The sequence below is a fragment of the Mus musculus genome, chromosome 9 (assembly GCF_000001635.26).
Source record: "Mus musculus strain C57BL/6J chromosome 9, GRCm38.p6 C57BL/6J".
NCBI classification, from domain to species: Eukaryota; Metazoa; Chordata; class Mammalia; order Rodentia; family Muridae; genus Mus; species Mus musculus.
Window position 1 is genome coordinate 31,149,077 of NC_000075.6, and position 19,432 is coordinate 31,168,508.

Here is a 19,432-nt window from a genome sequence, read left to right on the forward strand (position 1 = left end):
AAAGCCCAAGTCGCTGAGCACAGGGACTTCTAGTGGCAAGTCACTTAAGCTCAGACGCCGCAGCGGCTATGGACAGCTTCCTGAAAATTCAGCCATAAGCTCTATTGACATTATTCTTAACAGTGGGAAGAAGTCTTGACTTAAATTTTGCAAAATGCCACAGGCAGGCTTTCCTTCATCTTTCTTTGCGCGTAAAATAGGGTCTTGCTACCCGCTCAATAGTGGCCGTCACCTCATCAGTCCTCCGTGTGAGCAACCCCTCCCCCACAGTGCTGAGATTATCCCACAACAGCCAGCAAGCCAGTCACTTTCTCCTTCTTTTTGGAATGAAAACGGAGCTCTTGATTCAACTTACTATGGCCACTGTAATACAGGCTAGTAACTCTTCACTGAAGGAAGATAGACACCCTTCATCCCCAAAAGCAGGCCTAGAACGCTCCATCAGCATAGATCGAAGCCATGGTCAGGAACACAAGGTGCTCAGGGGACGTTAAAGTGTTTATTGATGTAGTTAAGTTCTGTACATTCTCCACAGATCACACTAACAGGTTTGTAGGTGAAGTTTCAATCTGTGCATAGTGGGACGAGGCACGGCTAGGGCCAAGGGGGGAAGGAAGGGCAGGTGAGTCACAGAAAAGTACAAAAACCAAACCAAAACAAATAAACAAACAAACAAAAACAGGTTACCAGAACCTTCAGATTAAAACAAAACAAGCAACAAAGCGCTAAAGGCTGTGAGCGTGAACTCCAGCTACACAGCATTTTACAGGTTCATATGAAGGAAACAAACACTTTCAAACGTTTCCACAGTGTCTACAGATCCAATTTCATGCACAACCCAGAACATTGTCCTTTCATATGATGAAGCCTCCCGTGAACTCTCCTGGGTCCTCAGCCATGTTTATTATGGTATTCTCTGAGTGGCCATCAGAGGGGCTGGAGAGCGGTGGAGGTGAGTGAGGTACAAAGGCAGGCAGAGGGTCAGTGCATGGAGGGAGCCATCCAATGAGGAGGTGGGTGCACGCTTGGATACACTTGGTAAGGGAAGTGGATAGGAAAAGGCTACCGTAAACAACTGTGGAAGAACACAGACTGACTATGGGCTAGTTGCTGTGGAAGAACTGGATTTGAAAGGAAAGCACAGTGAATCTATGTTTGCATCTGGCTAGTTCAAGGTGCCTTAGCCCTGCTTGGGGACGGCTGGTACAGAAGCACCCAAACACCCAGCACTGGACACACGAGGCTTCTGCGGAGACTATGCCTAAAGCAGTCAGTAACTGCATACAATGTACTTCAGCTCCTCTTACATTTCTCAGCAACCTGAAAAGGGAAATACTGCCTTTATACATTGAAAACAAATAATAGTAAAACCAGCACAGCAAATGAGCCTGAAGAACTGACTTACATAACGGGAACAGCCTGTGTATATAGTCTATCATCAAAAAAATCAACATTTCCCATTTATATAGAGCATGTGTGAGACAATACAATAGAAGTGGCATTTCTAATTTAAAAAAAGAAAACTACATCCATCAGATATCTGCAATAGATCTTTTTCTTTCATTTCACTTAAGGTTTATATATCATATATTGTTATATTAACATCTTTTTAACCCATTTAAAAGAATGGAAATTGCAATCCTACAGTAGTACTTTATAGTCTTAACAATCCAGGAGAGCAGGATGTAGGATGAGGCCTTCTGGCACCACTGGTGGTCAGCAGTCAAGCACAAACGCTGAGCCTCTTCCAGCCCACCTGCAGCAGCCTCAGCCAGGGTGTCACACACGCTGTCCTTAAATCTGCATCTGCTCCAGGTATTTGTAGGTTGGGTTTTCATAACCATGGTTCTGCATCTTGTTCAGGTGACGCTCTTCTGGGGTGAGCATTGGGTCAACCTGTAGGAACAAAGACCGCAGGTCACTGTGGGATACTGAAGAGGCCTGCTGAGCATCAGGACATCAGGCTATTCCCTGTCCAATCCCGTGGACTCAAAGCAGCCCAGCATGCTTTTTATCTGGACAGATCAAACAGGAGCTGGTGTCAAGGACATAGGAAGGGAGGGAGGCGGTCAGAGAGGCAAAGCTTCTCTCTGAAAGCTTGGTCCCATTGAGACAAATACACTGTCAACAAACTTGACAATTTCAGTTGGGTCCTTGGGATTCCTGTTTCTGTCATTTTTTTTTTTACCACAAGGTGGCAGTACTGTTCCCTTTTTCAAGTTGCTGTGAAACTGAAGCACACTGTGACTGACTGACACATTTACTGAACTTTATTTTTTTGTTATTTTTAAGATCTATTTTTTTTTTACATAAGTGAGTACACTGTAGCTATCTTCAGACATAACAGAAGAGGGCATTGTATCCTATTACAGATGTTTGTGAGCCACTATGTGGTTGCTGGGAATTGAACTCAGGACCTCTGGAAGAGCAGTCAGTGCTCTTAACCACTGAGCCATCTCTCCAGCCCTTTGCTGAACTTTTAAAGGACCGGTTTTTTGCAAACCACAGTGACAAGTGGCTCTCTGAAAGTGGGTGATAGTCTCTTGAAACAAGAGCAACATAACCTCAGCAATGGCTCATCTTCAAAATGTGTCCTAATAATCCAATGATTAATACCAAGGACAGCAGCAACATGCCCAGCACTTAATCCAGATCTTTGAATTACATACAGTTCCAGACCTAACCACTCACCCCCGGTTGACAGTGCAGAGCAAGCCCTCATCAGCTTGGATCAAAGGGAGAAGGCAGTCCAGTCCTTACCTCCACAATCCCGTGGCTGATGGTGCCGTACTGCCTCTTCCTCAGCATCACCAGGCTGATAACGATGACCGTAGCAATGGCCACTGCGATAACCAGCAAGCCAATAAGGGCATTGCTGCTCAAACTGAAATCCTCCCTTAAAGGTCCCACCGATTCCTAAAACAACAAAGCACACAGGAAACAAAGTCCGGTGACTCCCTGGACACCGAGAGAGGACCATGGGCCTCTCAGGTGGTTTCAAAAACTCAGGACAACACAAAGATCCTGCTCTGTCACCATATCAGGGAAGTTGCCCACTTTTTCTAATCTACATGGACATTTTCATTTTTTGCATTCTTACTCAGAAATATGGGAAACCAGGACAAGAGCCCCTTAGTAACTGAAAATATCACAGAGCTTTCATTTCCACTTGAACTAAGATGACTGAAAAGAAAAAGACATGAAGACAGCCCTTCCATTCTGGAGTAAATACATACCGGCTCTTCCTCAAGGCCTCCAACTCTCTCAGCATTGAAAATCATTTCCTTAACATCCAGAGTCTCGTCAATGACCTGAAAGTCACAAACAGCAGCATTTACTCAGTGAGTTGGAGGGAAATGAACATAAATGTCACTCCTTTACAATGCTATGGGGTGTTGGGAAGCGGTTTTCTTCCATCACACTCATCCAGATCCACTCAGCAAACCTCCAAAAGGAGGGGTAAGTGTAGGGAAGACGTGCTGTATGGAGGCCCCTCCAGTCCTGTGAGGCTCTTTACCTGAACTTTCCTTGAAGGAACTGTGGTGGTGACAAAGCTCAGGACAGACAACTAACAAACATTTAAACATAAACTCGCGCCCGGCAAGCACTCAGCAGGTCAAAGTGCCCGCCAGCAAACCTGACAGTCTCAGTCTGATCCTTGGGGTCTACATGGAAAGAAAGAAGAGCTCCTCGTCCTCTGATGTGTCTGCGTACCACAGCACGCATGGGACACCACCTACACACACACACGCACACGCACACACACACATACACACACGGGACACCACCTACACACACACACACACACACGCACACACACACACACACACACGGGACACCACCTATACACACACACACACACACACACACACACACACACACACACACACACACGCAAGCACGCACACATACACACACACGGGACACCACACACACACACACACACACACACACACACACACACACAACTAAAAAACAAAATCTAGTTCAGCTGAAGGTAATTAAACAATCTAAATGGAGAGAAACACCAGGAAAAAAAAAGGAGGTGTAAGAAAACTCAATTTTACTCAATTCTCCACCTAATAAATACTTACTTACCTGAAATGAAAATAGCCTCTGATACATACTTTTCGTTACAGGTATGTTTTTTCTACCATATACTAATGAAAAAAAAAAAATCAGCTTCATGGGTTCCCTCATCTGCAATAAGTGGGCGTGGTTGCTCCCTTACTGTCTACTCGTGCAAGAAGGGCACTCACTGGCCTGGATGTACTACCATGCCTTTGGCTCCAGTGTACAGAAGGAAGCGTGCTACATGCAAAAGACAAGCGGCTCACCATATTTTCATCCATTTTATTCTTGCTGTTAATCACTTTTTCTTCTGCACCAATCAGTCCCCCGTCTTGTTCTGCCATTCCAGAGCCTGTGTAGAAAATGTTCACAGTTGAGTTCCTCGGCAGCCCACCTCAGGCCAATCTCTCAGAAGCAGCAAATCCCTGCCTGAGGGCCAGAGAGCTTCTTATCAAAGACCCCCATGACTCTGGAAACAGTCACTGCATTGGCATGTTTGAGGATGCGCTGTGCTTTGCAAGGATGAATGGTACAAGCATTTTCAAAAGACTGATGCATATAATGAAGGAAGACAAAGTACTTCCTGGTCTCCCACCTGAAGAAATGGAATGTAAGCTTTGCAGAGAAGCTGAGCCTGAGGGTGTTCCAGAATATAGAGCATGCTCCAGCCCTTGCCTATGACTCTAACAGCACCTGCTACGCAACCACATAATTCTTTGGTACCTAGAGCCTACTGAATAGATGCATGTGTGCTTTGAGCATAACAGTTCACTCCAAAAGAAATTGTTTCTGCTTCAAACCCCTGCCACCTCCTACCCTCAAGTCTTCCTATTTTCCCTTCAAGCTTCGGGTTCTCTAGGGAGACATTTATAGGTTGTAGCAGTTAACATAAGTTTGTAATCATCTATCTCCTTTTATGTCTCCCACTGGCTGTCTGATCCCTCAAACCTGATCCTAGAGTTACATCTCAAATTGTAGGTAAGCCCAGGTGACAGGAAAAAAGCAGTTTATGTACATGAAGAATTTTAAGCAAGGTGAAGGGAGCAAGACCAGCACCTGTCCTTTTTCCAAGGTCAGAAATGGCTTGAGCCAACATCACTCATGTGTGGCACATAGATAACAGCATCCAAATACACACTATGGCTGGACTCAGCACAGATGCAGAAAGAAAAAGCCCTTTTATTTTTAGCTTCAAGCATGTGATTCCTGGTTATCACAAGTTTCTTATTATAAGAATATATTTAGTTTATATGTATCTATGATTTGAATCCTTTATAAAGAGACTTGACATGCTAAGGTAACTGCCTGCAAGTGAGTTGATTCCAACCTAAGTTTACATTCACCACTGCTGTCCTGGAGATGCCAAAGGCAGGCAATGATACAAAGCCCAGCCACAGAGAAGTTTTTTACTTCACAACTGGACTTGTTTTCTTAACCCAGTCCAACAGGAGTGATTAATAATAGCCACGAGGCTGCTGAGCTTGCAGCCTGGTTAGTTTACTAACTCAGTACACTGGAGCCAAAGCGATGCATTTTGTTCTAAAGCATTTACTTCAAAGAAAAGCATAACCTGATACCAGTTATTTGTGTCTCAAAGGAAACCACACTGCCTGCCCACGATTCAAGAAAGAGGAATGTAGAAGGGTATTGGCTTACTTAGCATGGATGCTCAGAATCAAGACTACTAAATTCTAATTCTGAGCTCTTCCCACCTCATGCTCTTCTCAGAGTTTTAAAAAGTCCTAAGAGCAAGACTCTCAGAACACAAAGACTGAACCAAACCATCTAAGGACTTGCTTTGGCCCAGGCTATCCCAGTACTGTGTTTCTGACTAAACTGACTTTGGTTGGTCCAGGCTATCCCAATACTGTGTTTCTGACTAAACTGACTTTGGTTGGTCCAGGCTATCCCAGTACTGTGTTTCTGACTAAACTGACTTTGGTTTCATAATGCACAGAAATGTGTCCCAACACATCCGTTTAAAGTAAGAAAGCTAAAGACAGTGTAGCTAAGTACCTACGGTGTCCACCTGAGATGAGTATTAGCACGGTGACTTCCAAGAAGAGGAGGCACAGTTGAATACAAAGAATTGTCAAAAGAGTTAGGTCACACTTTTTGGTTCTAAGAATAAAATATGGTCTAAACTAGACACCAAATTCTGAGCCGGGGAATCCCACTTGGTACAGCCATGACCATACTCCCAAAGCCAAGAGAGCTCATAAAATACACCAAGAACAGCCACTACTACCCACGACTCAAGGGAGGGGACTGTCTAATCATCTGGAAGATTCTGTAGCTGGCACTAGCAACTCAGGCAACAGAAACCACATGGGCTGTGAAGACAGCCTTGGGTCCAGACCTTGATCCTCCAACGTCTTAACGTGCAGATTTGGGAAGCATCACATGGTTGCTTCCAATCTCACAGGCTTTCCCAACTGCCTAATCTATAAAACTGAACCGAAAATCCTGCCCAAGAGGGAGGTCTGATGGGTAAACAAGACAGTGCGCTGGTATAGTGCTCTCCACACAGTGTGTTTGAAGACTGCAGACTCACTGCACCTGAGGTCATCTGTTTCTATCTCTTTCACCAACAGCACCCCGTGTTTTAGGAATGCTACCACTCAGGAACATGAGAGAGTGGTGTGGATGGAAGGTAAGACAGCAAAAGGGGGAAGGCAACTGGTAAAAATAGGGAGAAAGGAGGAAGGGAAATTACAGTCTACCTGACTGTAAAAGTTAAGCATGTTGGTAAAACAGACTAGCTACGAATAACAACTTGTTAAGCCGAACATCCTTCTTTGACATTGACCCAGACGAAGACTTAGGGAAGGAAGCACCTGCTTCTTGGGCGACTAGACTAGGAAAGCCAGGGGACTTGTTAGTAACATGAAGGCAGGGCTACTCTAGCTCCACTCACAGCCATGGCTGAAGAAATGAGGCGGGGAGAGTCAGATGGTGGTATGAAACATAAAATGAAACTTCCAACACACTGGGGAAGTGAGAAGGAATGGAGGTCTTAAGGAACGTCTTTGACAAACCAACCTTTTTTCATTGGGTGGTACAACTCCGGCTGAGTGTCTAGCAGAAAGGAAAACAATAAAAAAACAAAATAGCACAAAAGGAGATTAAGAAAGAAAATGATTTCCTTCTAAGTTCCTCTCTATAATGTGACCAAAAGGCATTTTCACTAAAAACATGCCTGAGATACCCATAAACAAACTGACCGTGATCTAGATAGCAAATGGCTACATGTATTCCTGAGGAGAGAGAAGCGGGAAGTCAGGATCCCGCCATTTAAGAGACATTTGGAAGAGTCCCGTAATATTTAGCTTACCCCATCAAACTACTCTTCTTCTTTTTTAAAAAAAAGAAAACAGTAGAAAATGAAGTTAGTATTGTGGTTCACTGACAGAGAGACACAGCTTCCCTGTATGGCTCCAATCCCACACAAAGCAGAGAGAGGCTGTACATGCATGGCTACCCCACAACCTCACCGAGGTCTGGGATCTGTGAAGTGGGAGTTAGGAATGGGGTGACATCACTTTACCTACTCGCTTCTTAGGTATTCAGTACAGGAAGGTTGGGTGCACGGAGTCTGAGCCTCTGAGCTAACTGGTTCCAAAGGCGTTTCTGTTGAAGTCTGAAAGCTACCTTGCATGCACACCTTACCACTGGTCTGGTGCCTTCACTAGGCTACTGTATCTAATCAGCCATGTGACTATCCCAGAGGCTACAGGAAATGAACTGTCAGCGTGGATTCGAATGCACTTAGAATCTAAGCCATGTGACACTCTGGTCACGTACTTCATCTGTTCCAAATGGGATACTCAGAGTCGCTACCTTCACAGAGTGTGCTGCGGACTAAATAAAAGGCATCTAAGCACAATGCTTAACTAAAGCTGGCACAGAGTTAGGACTGCAAAGCCACAGGCCATTTTTTTATCCTTACCACCCTCACCATCAGAAATAGCAGGAAATAGAATCTGATTATACAAACTAGTCTTAGGGCACAAGTCTCAGCAGCTTGTTTATTTTTGGTACAGACTCATGATTTCCAGGGACACTTTTAGATACCAAGAATCACCAAGAAAAACATGCCTATGAATCAAAGGATACAACTTCTCACCCAACTCACTTCAGAGACGGGACCCTGAGCCAGTCAGGGCACTGCTTTAGCCTTTCCCCCTAATCTGCCTCCCAAGACTATTAGGAAAAGATAATGATGTAAAATAACCAACATAAAGGTTCTGTTCAGCTCAAAGGGACCCCTCCGTGTAAGGGACATCACACAAGCAAAAGGCTTGCTACAGAACGTGAGAGATATTCCTGACTTCCTAATGATACTGAAGAGTGTTACTTCCTCACAGAATCCAGCACAGCACCTGCACACAGGAAGTGAGTGCTTAGGGAACCCATGCCTTCCCTTTCCCGCCTCTCACAACACCACAACCTCCCTAGTGCAATCAGGTTTGAAGAAATGCATTCCATTTTCTAACTTTATGCTCTTCTTCTCTGCTCCTAGGAACGGCTCTGAGGACCATACATACCTTCATTCTCAGACAAGGATGGGAAGGGATGGAGAGGGTGGAACGGCGGGATCTCCTCACTCTCCTCAGAGCTCACCCGGACATCCACAGGGTTCTCTGAGATGGAGGAGGTAAATTGGTCCATATCCGCTCGCTGTTCCTGAAGGAGCTCATCTAACAAAAGCACAACAGGGAACAGATAAGCGAGTTTTAGAAGTGGGTCTAGGCACAGGACCAGTACTTTGAGAAAGGCCAATTCTTGTCATCCCAGACCTAAGACCTGGCAAGAGCCCTCCAGCCTGCAACCCACTTCCTGTCTATGTCTAGCTCCTGCCTACTGCCTGACTTTATAGGACACATCGTCCATCTCTAGAGGACTCATTATACACAACTATAACTACACACCTTTGAATCATTTCACTTTCTATCTCTACTATAGTAAGAGGAATTCTAGCAGCTTTTGTCTACAGGTAAACCATTTTACCCTGCAGCACACAGCAGAAGATAGAATGATATACAAGACTACAGGGTAAACTGGCAACAGGAAACTCCTCAGGCCCCTGCAATTTCACACCCTAGAGCTGCTTCCGCTAATAAGAGTGAAGGTCAATGAAATTCAAGGCTCTATGGCTCCAAGCCAGTACATCTGTCTTTGAAGACTCCTCAGCCTTGTCATGTAAACTTCTAGCCAGTTTCAGGCTTTCTGAAAGCACAGTATGCTAGGCTCTCCTCACCAGACTTGCCTACTCCTTACATACTTCATCCTAGCCCGCCATCACTCCTTAGCCTCAGCAGTCTGTCTGGCTTTGATACATTAGTACCCACCAATTTCCTCTTGAATTTCTTGAGCAACATAAGGAACTTTGTACAGAAGAGAAAGACTTTGGTTCCTTCTTTCTTCAATCACATGGAGGTGTGTCATCACCTAGAAGCACAATATCAGGAGAGGCCTTGTTACTGAAAACTATGAGGTCAGGAGAAAAAAAACCCACCCACATAGAGTTCCAGAGACGCAAAGGTTCTCTTTCCTACTTAAGACAGCAGAACAGGAAAGCCCATGATAGCACAGCACGTGAGTGATGCAGTCTCTAGTCTACAGAGAGGGCTACAAGTTAAAGCAACATTCATTTCAAAATATAGTCCTGAGGAGCTGGAGAGGTCCTCAGTGGTCAGAGCATTGCAGCTCTTGTAGAGGACCTGTGTGACACCCACATGGGAGTTCACAACTGGCTGATAACTCTAGGTGCAGGAGTCTCTAACAGTCTCTCTCTGGCCTCCACAGACACCAGGAACACATGCAGGCAGAATACTCACCCACATAAAATAAATACATTTAAACATTTAAAACAAAACACAAGCAAACTCACTAGCCAGTTGATTTAGCTTTTATACAAGACAATCATCACTAAAAACACTGAGTTTAAAGTGTTTGGAGGTACTAGTCCTTAGTAAACGTTTGCGGAGTCTGAGGGAATATGCCGGTCACTTCTTTCAACTAGTAAGATTAGAGCAGGTAGATAGACAGTGAGCTATGGTGGGAAGGCATGGCTGCTCATGGACTTGGTTTCGTAAAGCAACTACCTAAAATACTATGGTTAAGACCAAGACTAATTTACTGCCTTTTAAATTATGGTTCTTTAAAAAAAAAGGCACAAATAACTCATTTTTAAGTAAGCATTGAAGATAGATTTATCCATGGTAGCTCACTACTTTCCTGAATGTAAGAACAAACGTATCCAAAGTAGGAAAGGTGATGTGACCCAGAGATACAGGGGTGCTCTGCTGCAGCAGCTCAACAGCTCACAGCCCTGTCACCACTCAGGCCTAGGCCTGCACTTGCCGAGCTACTTCTAAAGAAGGCACTCAGAACCAGCGCACCGTGTGGCCCCGAGGCCATTAACGTGAAGGGCTGAAAGTGAAGAAAAATTAAAGATGCTTTTACTGTAGGCTGATGTGCTCCTGACCTTTAAAAGCAAAGATGACAGTAATTTAATTTTCTATTTGCCATTCTGCCAATCAAATATACTGATGGGAAAGCACAAGTGTGAGTGCCTTGGCAAAAAATGCAAATGGAATTGCAGTGTGCTTCCAGAGTCTGTGCACACGCAGACACCATTATACCTCCTTAGAGACATTAGGGCCCTGTGACAGGATGGGAGCCACAGGATGGAATCAATCATGACAGAGCGCTTACAGCTACAGAGCCTGAGTGGCAGGGACAACACAGATGCACTAAAAACATTACACGACATAAATCTCAGACTACAAGATATATATGAGACATAAATCAATTTCAGGCTTAAACCTGAGTCACACCCAAGCGAAATATTTTACGAGATTTGTTTATTTTACTTTGTAGGTATGGGTGCTCTGCCTAGATATATGTCTGCATACCAATTTGTTCCTGGTGCCTCCAGAGGCCAGTAGAGGGCATCAGATCCCCTGGAACTAGAGTTGCAAATGGTTGTAAGCGGCCAAATGTAAGCTGCTGGCTATCAGAACCAGGTCTTCTAGGAGAGAGAGCAGCCAATGCTCTTAACCATCCAGCCCCCAAGAATCTTTTTTTTTTCTTCAAGAGTCAGTCTATTTTATTTAGACTTGGCTAAAGGTGTACTCTCACATGCATGAAGACTTTGTAATTATTCCTGATGTTATAATCACTAGTTTCTATTCTTTCATAAAATAGAAAAGAAAAATCTTTCCAGTATAAATCCTATATTTTCACTTGTAAATTCCTCAACGATACAGTAGAGGAGCAGCAAACAGTGGGTGGGAAACTGCAGGCCTGCAGTTACGGTCAGGGAGCGACTGTGGAGTCCCAGGCAGACTCATCTGTCGTCTCCCCTCAAAGGTTTCAAACAGCTCGAGTGGGAAGCTGAGCAAAATGACTGGCCTTAGTTTTTGCTAGTCAACCATTTTTCCTGATCTTTCTCTCCATACATTCCAGACCGTTCAATGGATTTGTAATAAACTTCCAAAATGAAGGGAAATTAATTTCTTGCTTATTGTTTGTCTGAAATCTTGGCTGGAGTTCATCTTTTTAAACAAAAAGTAAGCTCCAGCAACACCCACAAGCTCAGCTGCTAAAACTTCTTTAAAGATCTTCCTTGCCAGAGGCTCCATGGTCCAAGCCATCCTGAGGCCTCCGAAACCCCCCCAAGAATCTTATTATGTACACAGCAAACATTTTTAAAAAGTTACCAATCAGAAACACTTCCAGTCCTGATTATTTTAAGTAAGGGATATTAATCAGGCAGCAAAAAGTGTCTGTCTGACTAAAAACTTCCAAGGCTACAACAGGAATAAAGTGTTTTGTTTTGTGGCTCTAGAGATCAAATCCTGGGACTCAAAACCAATGGGCAAGTGTCCCAAGCAGTGAACCAAGATCAACAAAAGGGAATTACACTAATTCAGGCGATAAGCCGAATCAAGTGAACTGACGTAAAAATTTGATTTGGGAACTGGTTAGTCCAACGCATGTATGAAGTGTCTTCTAACATCAAGCATAGCCAGCAGCATATTTCTGCACCCGCTGGAAATCTGTCTAGTTTACCTGGGATTTCATCTGGGCGGCCTTTTCTGGGTCAACAGCCAACACGTGTTGGTAATGACGAATGGTATGCAGGCGATCTTTGTTCTCAGCACGGACGTAACGACGAAGAGCTTGAAGAATGCGATGTGGCTGCAAGACCAGAAGATTCACAATAGTCAAGGAGGACAGCCCACAGCATGCATGGAGGAGTCTGGGGAATTCTGTGCTCTCCCACTGTATGTGGGTTCTGGAGTTGGAACTCTGGCTGTCAGGTTTGTGCAAGAGGTGCTTTTATGCCGTGTCACTGCACCAGCTTCCTATCCAATACTTCCTAGGACCCTCAAAGCAAGGCAGCTTTGATTTAAGCAGTAGAAAAAGCTTGAGACCACTTAACTCAAGAGTTCTCCTATGAATTAATTTACCCAACTCCTGTTTGTTTAGTAGGCTGTCCTCAGGCTTGAGACTCTCCTGCCTCTGCCTTCCAAGTACACACTTTAAGCAGGCAACACTAAGAACATGACTTGTCTATGGTTCTGCTCTGACCCCAACTCACCCGAGGTGGGTCAGACTGCAGGGCAGCCAGGTAATTTTCCAGAGCTATGCGTCGGCGGTCATTCAGCATGGCTTCTACTCGGGCCAGATGGGTTTCCACAAGCTGCTGCTTCTCACTGGCTGCTTCTTTCTCTAAAGCTTTAACCATAGCTTGGAAATGCTAAGCCGAGGAAAGAGAACAACAGGTAATCTGTGGCATCTGTAGGAAGTCTAGTAAGCTCACACCTAGGAGCCCAGTGCTTTTCTTTGCCTAGTGCCTCTGTGCTTCAGTAAGACAGTAACAGATTCAGTGACATAAGGGCTAGGTACACAATCTCTTATTTCTATTAAGATGCCTCCATTCATAAAAAAACAAATTAAATTTCTGTGTTAGAGAGACTCTCGTGTTTCTATAGCTGACATTACTAAGTTTGCAATTTCAACAGCTGGTTTTTCAACGTCTACAATCATCATTTCCATGTTCTAAAAAAATACCAACTTCTAAATCCCGAAGCCAGTGACCAACAGGGCACATGTTTTAAAACAAAACACAGTTCAGTGACATGCTGGCTCACACTGAGTTGCACCTACTAGAGCTGTGAAGGGAACATTATCTGTGAGCTGCCTGGCCACATTTACTGGCACCTTAAGGTTGCTCAGTCAAATATCCATATAGATAAAATTGGTTGTGTAAGAATTAAAGCTCAGCTGGAGAGATGGCTCAGAGGTTAAAAGCACTGACTGCTCTTCCAGAGGTCCTGAGTTGAATTCCCAGCAACCACATGGTGGCTCACAACCATCTGTAATGGGATCCGATGCCCTCTTCTGGTGTGTCTGAAGACAGCTACAGTATACTCATATACATAAAATAAATCTTTAAAAAAAAAAGAAAAGAAAAGAATTATAGCTCTGAGATTTTGAGTGACTAATTAAAACACACCAAGGTCCTCCAGGATACTCGGAGAGAGAGCTAACCTGATATATACCTACTTTAAAACGTATGCTTAGACCAGAAATTTGTTCAATTCCCAAAACTGCCCCCACTCATAAGTTAAAGCAGTAACATGATGCATTTTTAAACCTGAATCAGTCTTATAAATTGCTATTTATATTGCTAGCCCCTCCCTTCTACAGAAGGGTGTACAATCAGTTGCTATGATTTTAAGATTACATTTTTTTTTACAAAGCAAGGAATAAACTTGTATTAAAGATCTTTGTTTTCTGCCTTTTACTTTGTCAATCTGCCAGTTTCTTTTTAATCCAGTAGTGTTGAAAAACAAGCCACAGTCCATGAACAAGATGACAGGGGCTTTTGCCAAGAAAGCAGAATTAACCAATAGCTAAGCCAAGGTTACTTCCTGTACAAGTTAGGTGTGCTCTGGGAGAGGGTTTGGTTTCTTTCTACCACAAGTAAAAAATACTCGTGGTGAAATTGAAATGGGGAGGAAAGGAGAAAGGAAGGGGAAGGGGAGGAGAGAGACAACTTCCTTGTAATTTAAGTCCCTGACTAGAAGGAGGTGTTACATTCAAAGTCCCAGGGAGCTCAACTCTGTATCTTCAACAGGCCAGGCTGGAAAACGGACCCTTTGTCCCTGAAGGAGCATCCTACCTGGATGAGGGTCTGTCTTTCTGTCTTGGGGAGGTTCTTGGCTTGAAGTTCTGCCTCTTCCCATTCCTTCTTTACCTAGAACCAACATCAAAAACACTCTTCAGAAAATAATCCTCTGAAATAACTTCCCCATTTTCTAAAAATACTGCTGGGTGCTGAATCCATGCCGGAAACTGTGCAAAAGGAAACTCTATCATCTGATCCCTGAGTCCAGATTGTTACTCAGAAGTTGCCAGCCTCAGTCATGCCCAGATCCCCTTGATACCAGGATCCTCTTGTTATATACCTTAGGCAAGTTATTCTTTATGCTTATTCTCCCTTCACTTAAAAACTAAAGAGTAATGCCTGTTTCTATCAGAAATCATGTGGAAATAAAATAATGAGCACCTCCCTAAGAATAAGTCCAGTGTGGAAGCTATAAGGGTGGAGCCCAAGTCCAGCAAGCAATCCCCATTACTACTGCTGTTCTGAGACAGTCCTATGGAGCCCACCCAGCCTCAAGCTCGCAGTGTAGCCAAGGATGACCTTCAAGCTTTATCTTCCTGCTGCCTGTCATAGTGCAGGATAAGAGCTGTGTCCCTCTAGCCTGGTGTATGTGGTGCTTGGGTCCAGTCCAGGGCTCTATGCATGCTAAGCAAATACTCTTAGAAGGAAGCTACATCCTAAGCCCCAGGCAAGGCCAGCCTGGATTAGGTTAAACATGATCCTGGAGGATGAACTAGGAAATCTCCCTACTTTTAGAATACTTCCAAGTAAAGAAACTTACTTCCCCGAGACTTAAGACTCTTGCCTCTGCAATTAGAAAGTATTAATAACTGTTTTACTTCATCTAATTTACTTTTACAGTTTTATAAACCAAGTCTTCAATTTTAACAGTGATAAAAAAAATGGATTTTTGAAAATACAAATTTAAAGCTGACTTTAAACAGAGTAACAAGTGCCCAAAAAGTGTTCAGAAGTATCTGCAATGCCACTGAAAGTAAGGTTATCACATGAGAGGCAGCAGCTGAAGAAAAGAGCTTCATCTACCTAGGAGGTAGCTCTCCAGAACCATGTGGCATTTTAGCCAGCAGTGTCCCTCTCTTCAGTCATAAACCCTGCCTTACAGAGCACGTGCCTAGTGTGCGCCAGGTTCTAAATCTACTCCCTAGCACTACAAACCAAACCAATACAAACGGTATGAATGGTAATGTTTACCCTGTCCATTCGGTTTCGATGTCGAATTTCCAGCTGTTCCTTAGCCTTCTGGAAGCGGGCGTGCTCATTATCATCCGCTGAGGTCTCAAAATACACATCAACATCATTGGTTGGCAGGGGAGTCGGGGGAACTGAAATAAAGTCACAGAGGGAATTCTCTCTGGCAGTCAGGTAAATAGGCAAGCACAGGACCCACAAGATGGATCAACTTGTCTTGGGGCTTTGCAAGAAAAGTACAGAGCGCCCCATTGTTAGATTGCAGTGAACAATCTTTGCATAATATTCACTAAACACATTAGTCCATGCTAGTACAGTAATTTATAGGCAGACCAAAGCCCTAGCATCTTCAGGACTCATAAGGCATTTACCTATAATTAATTGCAGGACAAACAAACAAACAAACAAACAAAAAACCTGCTTCTACAGTCTTCCCTTCAGAACTTGAAACCTGAAAACCTAAAATAAGGCCACCATGTGTATTCCTAATGGTATGTAATGTAAACCAGGATTGAAATTAGGCCTCATGGAGACATTTCCACAAAGGTGTTGCCCATTTTTAAGGAACAGGCTCCTATCTCTCTTATGGCAATCTTTGGGTCTCGGTTTGAGGAAACTAGTTCAAATGCACACTATTTGCATATAAGCTGAGTGGAAAAGTGCAAACCATGCTAGCTCAGCATCACTGAAGGACTGACTGATACCTCTGTCTGGTAAAAAGTCTAATGGCAGTTAAACTAAATTTCTATATTTGATGAGGGCACCTTCTACTGATGGGAAGATATGCCTTGGTGGTCTTGATTCCTGACTCTGAGCGAAGATGCTTCCAGTTGTCCTTCGGAGCACAGATCCATTAAAACAGAGGCCTCTTACCTCACTGCTGGTTAGGCATGAGCTGTTCTGGCCCCCAAGGCTAGTGATTACGTGCACAAGGGACTGGGCAGGCAAGTTTACTTTGCATAGTTTTAATCCATTAGAATAGGTATGCAGGGCTGGAGAGATGGCTCAGCGGTTAAGAGCACTGACTGTTCTTCCGAAGGTCTTGAGTTCAAATCCCAGCAACCACATGGTGGCTCACAACCATCTGTAATGAGATCTGGCGCCCTCTTCTGGAGTGTCTGAAGACAGCTACAGTGTACTTAAAGCATACAATAAATAATTTAAAAAAAAAAAAAAGAATAGGTATGCAACTAATTCAAACAAACAAACTAGAAATTAGCTAACTACTCCACAAAATTATCAGATGCAACTTTCCTTGCTTCCCTTTATTTAGTAAGCTTATAATTTTGTGATATTTTGTCTCTTTGTAATTTAAAAAGGATCTCAGTATCTAGCTGTCAGATCAACAAAATTACAGTTTGTTTCTTAGGAAATTATATTCTCCTAGTGTCTACTCAAAGTTTGGTGAAAATTTTCAAATCTATTCTATATACAGTCATCAGAAGTATAAAGGCTTTCATGCTGAATGGATGGTTTCGCTCTCTGGGCTAGGAATATGCACACAGTAGGTCTAACCACTCCTAGAAGCTAAAAAGGAAGGGTGTGCCACTCTGGAGACTTCCATGGCTCACGCATGGGTCAGAATCATGACAAGCTCAGCCTTCACTGGTCTCAGACCTCTTAAGAGACACCAGGTGATCCCAGAAAACCTGGTCCATAGCTATTCCAGGCTCTCCAGCTAAGAGCCCTGCAAGTACAGATGCGGGCTCTTCTCTTCAACAGGGCTCTCCAGGTGCACAGGAAACTTCATCTTGTGTCAAAGCACTGTCTGAGCTTTAGGCAAAGACAGTATCTCCACATTCAGCGAGATAACTAAAGGGCCTCAACTACTCCTTAAACATTAGCCCAAAACAATGTTTTAATATTCTTTAGCTAGGTCATTTTTAAAAGCAGTAAACACCACAAAAAGTCTTACCTCTAAATCTGTTCTAAATAAACTGTCTATGGATGGGAGTTCCAATGGCTCATTCTTTCTCTTGTCAAGACTGCTAAATAAAAATAGCCTTCCCTAGTGTATCGGGAATGGAAGCAATAAAAGCACACCACACTAGGTTAAAATCTTAAACCTCTTTGGAAGAGCAGTGAAGATATCGGAATAAAAAGCCACGAGAAGCTACAGCAAACACCAGGGGCAGGCAGCAACTCATTCCAATGAGTTCCAGAGCAGAAACCAAGGCAAAATTCCTGGTCTGAGGATTTTCCTGGCACATGAATTAATACCACAAGACAGAGTCTTAGAAAAGGAAGCAGTACCTATGAGAACAGAAAAACTTTCTCTATGTTTAACATAAGTCCAATGCAACTGAAACGCTGTCCTTCCTCTGAAACCAAATCACACACAAACAGAAATGAACTCATTTCCTAAGGCCCTGCACAAACCATGTGACCACAACACTGACAAGACCGAGTCAAAAAGTTTGGAGCACAGATTTTTTTCCCAGTAGAATGCACAAAACAAGGTGTTCCAATACTCCGGAATCCCACAAGTATTCCTGCTGTCACTGCTTTTGACGGTGGGCATCTTAACAGGTAGCATGTAGCATAGGGGTCAGCAAAAGGTTAGGTCCAAGATAGAAAAAGAGGCAAGGCCCAAGGCACGTGCTTGAGCATGCTCAGTGCTATCATGTAATGGCTCCATGGTACCTCTCAACAACAGCTGACCAGCAGGCATGGCTGCCTTCCCTGCTGACACTAATCCCCACCCCCACAGCCTATGACCTCCAAGGCCCACAAGAAAGAACAAGCCCCGGTTGTGCCACCCACAGCACCAGAGTGGACATACTACCACCACCAACCATCAGTAGACACACAGGGAGCACAGGACACCAAAAACTGAGCTTACATCTGCCAGGAGAAAGCAAAGCCTTGGTCTAGCAAGCACAAAGATGAGGGGAAAACGACTGACAGCAAACACCCAAGTCAGCATAAACATGACAGATGCAGTCACAAGGACAGCCAGGAGAGACAGAAGGCTGGACAGGATGGCACTGCTGTGCAGGGCCGGCACAAGGCGGGACTTACTCATCGCTTTACACACAGCCATACAATAATCCTCAGACTCAAAATTGTTCCTGTTGCCGCCGCAGCCGCCATATATAAAGCGTACGCACTTTCCCTTGGAGAGGTCGAAGTACCAACGAGGCATCACAGCCCGGCAGGGCCCCGTCATGGCCTCCTGGGAGCAGACAGCTGTGTGAAAATGGTCAGAGTGTCAGCAGGGCAGAGGCAGTGCTTGAGATGCTTCTGTGTCCAGGCCAGCTGGGGCAAGGCTGAGCCACAACTGACCCAGAAGGCCCTGACTAACCTCACCAATAGAGGCAAACAGAAGCACTTTCCATGGGATGAAGAATTTAGAGAGAAAGATAACTTTATTTTTTTGGTTTTGCACTGAGTCTAGATTAGTACCACAGGCTGACATAAAGGATCTTCTTGTGAGCCTCACACTTGTGGTCTGCACAGTGGAGACAGGTGCCTGCTTTGTTCTGATGGCTCCTAGGGCCAAAGGAGTCCATGTGAGAAGAAAGGCATTTAAATGGTAGTACCTGCAGCAGGGGCTGAAGCACCTGCAAAGGACCAGTGTTTCCACTGTCACAATCTCCAAATAAGCCGCACGCTCCTACACCAGTCAAGTATTTCCTCCAGCTGAGTCCTTACTAACTCTTCAGGTCTGACACACTTTCAAACATACAATCAGCAGTATATAATGGTTCTAAACTATCATAGCCTCTTCTTTTTCCATTTCATCTTACCCACTAGAAATGCCTGACAAGAAGGGTAGACTGTAGACAGGAACACACACGGGCAAAGGAAAATCAAGCAAGTCACCAGGCTCTGCGGAGCTGGTTCCTGAGCAGCACTGAGGTGGGAAGCGCCCGGGGGGACAGCACACCTGAAGCTGGCTGTGGAGGCACCTGAAGCACCGCGGCTGCTAATTCTCTAACGCAATCCTTAGGACGCCAAACCCCGCTG

At 44.2% G+C, this 19,432-nt stretch overlaps 1 protein-coding gene and 1 pseudogene across 5 annotated transcripts in view; both read right to left on the minus strand.

Annotated features, from left to right (window-relative positions):
- Positions 1-480: 480 nt before the first annotated feature.
- Positions 481-19,432, minus strand: part of Aplp2 (amyloid beta (A4) precursor-like protein 2) — a 62,292-nt gene continuing 43,340 nt past the window's right edge. For 2 of the 5 annotated variants that reach the window (NM_001357698.1, XM_006509952.1), the window contains exons 7-18: positions 18,485-18,652; positions 15,467-15,597; positions 14,270-14,344; positions 12,683-12,841; positions 12,151-12,279; positions 9,423-9,522; positions 8,619-8,771; positions 7,114-7,149; positions 4,338-4,423; positions 3,237-3,311; positions 2,761-2,916; positions 481-1,896 (exon numbers count right to left, since the gene is read on the minus strand). In NM_001357698.1, coding sequence (NP_001344627.1) covers positions 1,795-1,896; positions 2,761-2,916; positions 3,237-3,311; positions 4,338-4,423; positions 7,114-7,149; positions 8,619-8,771; positions 9,423-9,522; positions 12,151-12,279; positions 12,683-12,841; positions 14,270-14,344; positions 15,467-15,597; positions 18,485-18,652 — 1,370 coding nt within the window. In that variant the 3' untranslated portion in view covers positions 481-1,794. The remainder of the gene's footprint in view (positions 1,897-2,760; positions 2,917-3,236; positions 3,312-4,337; positions 4,424-7,113; positions 7,150-8,618; positions 8,772-9,422; positions 9,523-12,150; positions 12,280-12,682; positions 12,842-14,269; positions 14,345-15,466; positions 15,598-18,484; positions 18,653-19,432) is intronic. The other 3 variants (NM_001102456.2, NM_001102455.2, NM_009691.3) reach the window with 3 other exon arrangements.
- Gm46106 lies at positions 11,157-12,143 on the minus strand (annotated as a pseudogene).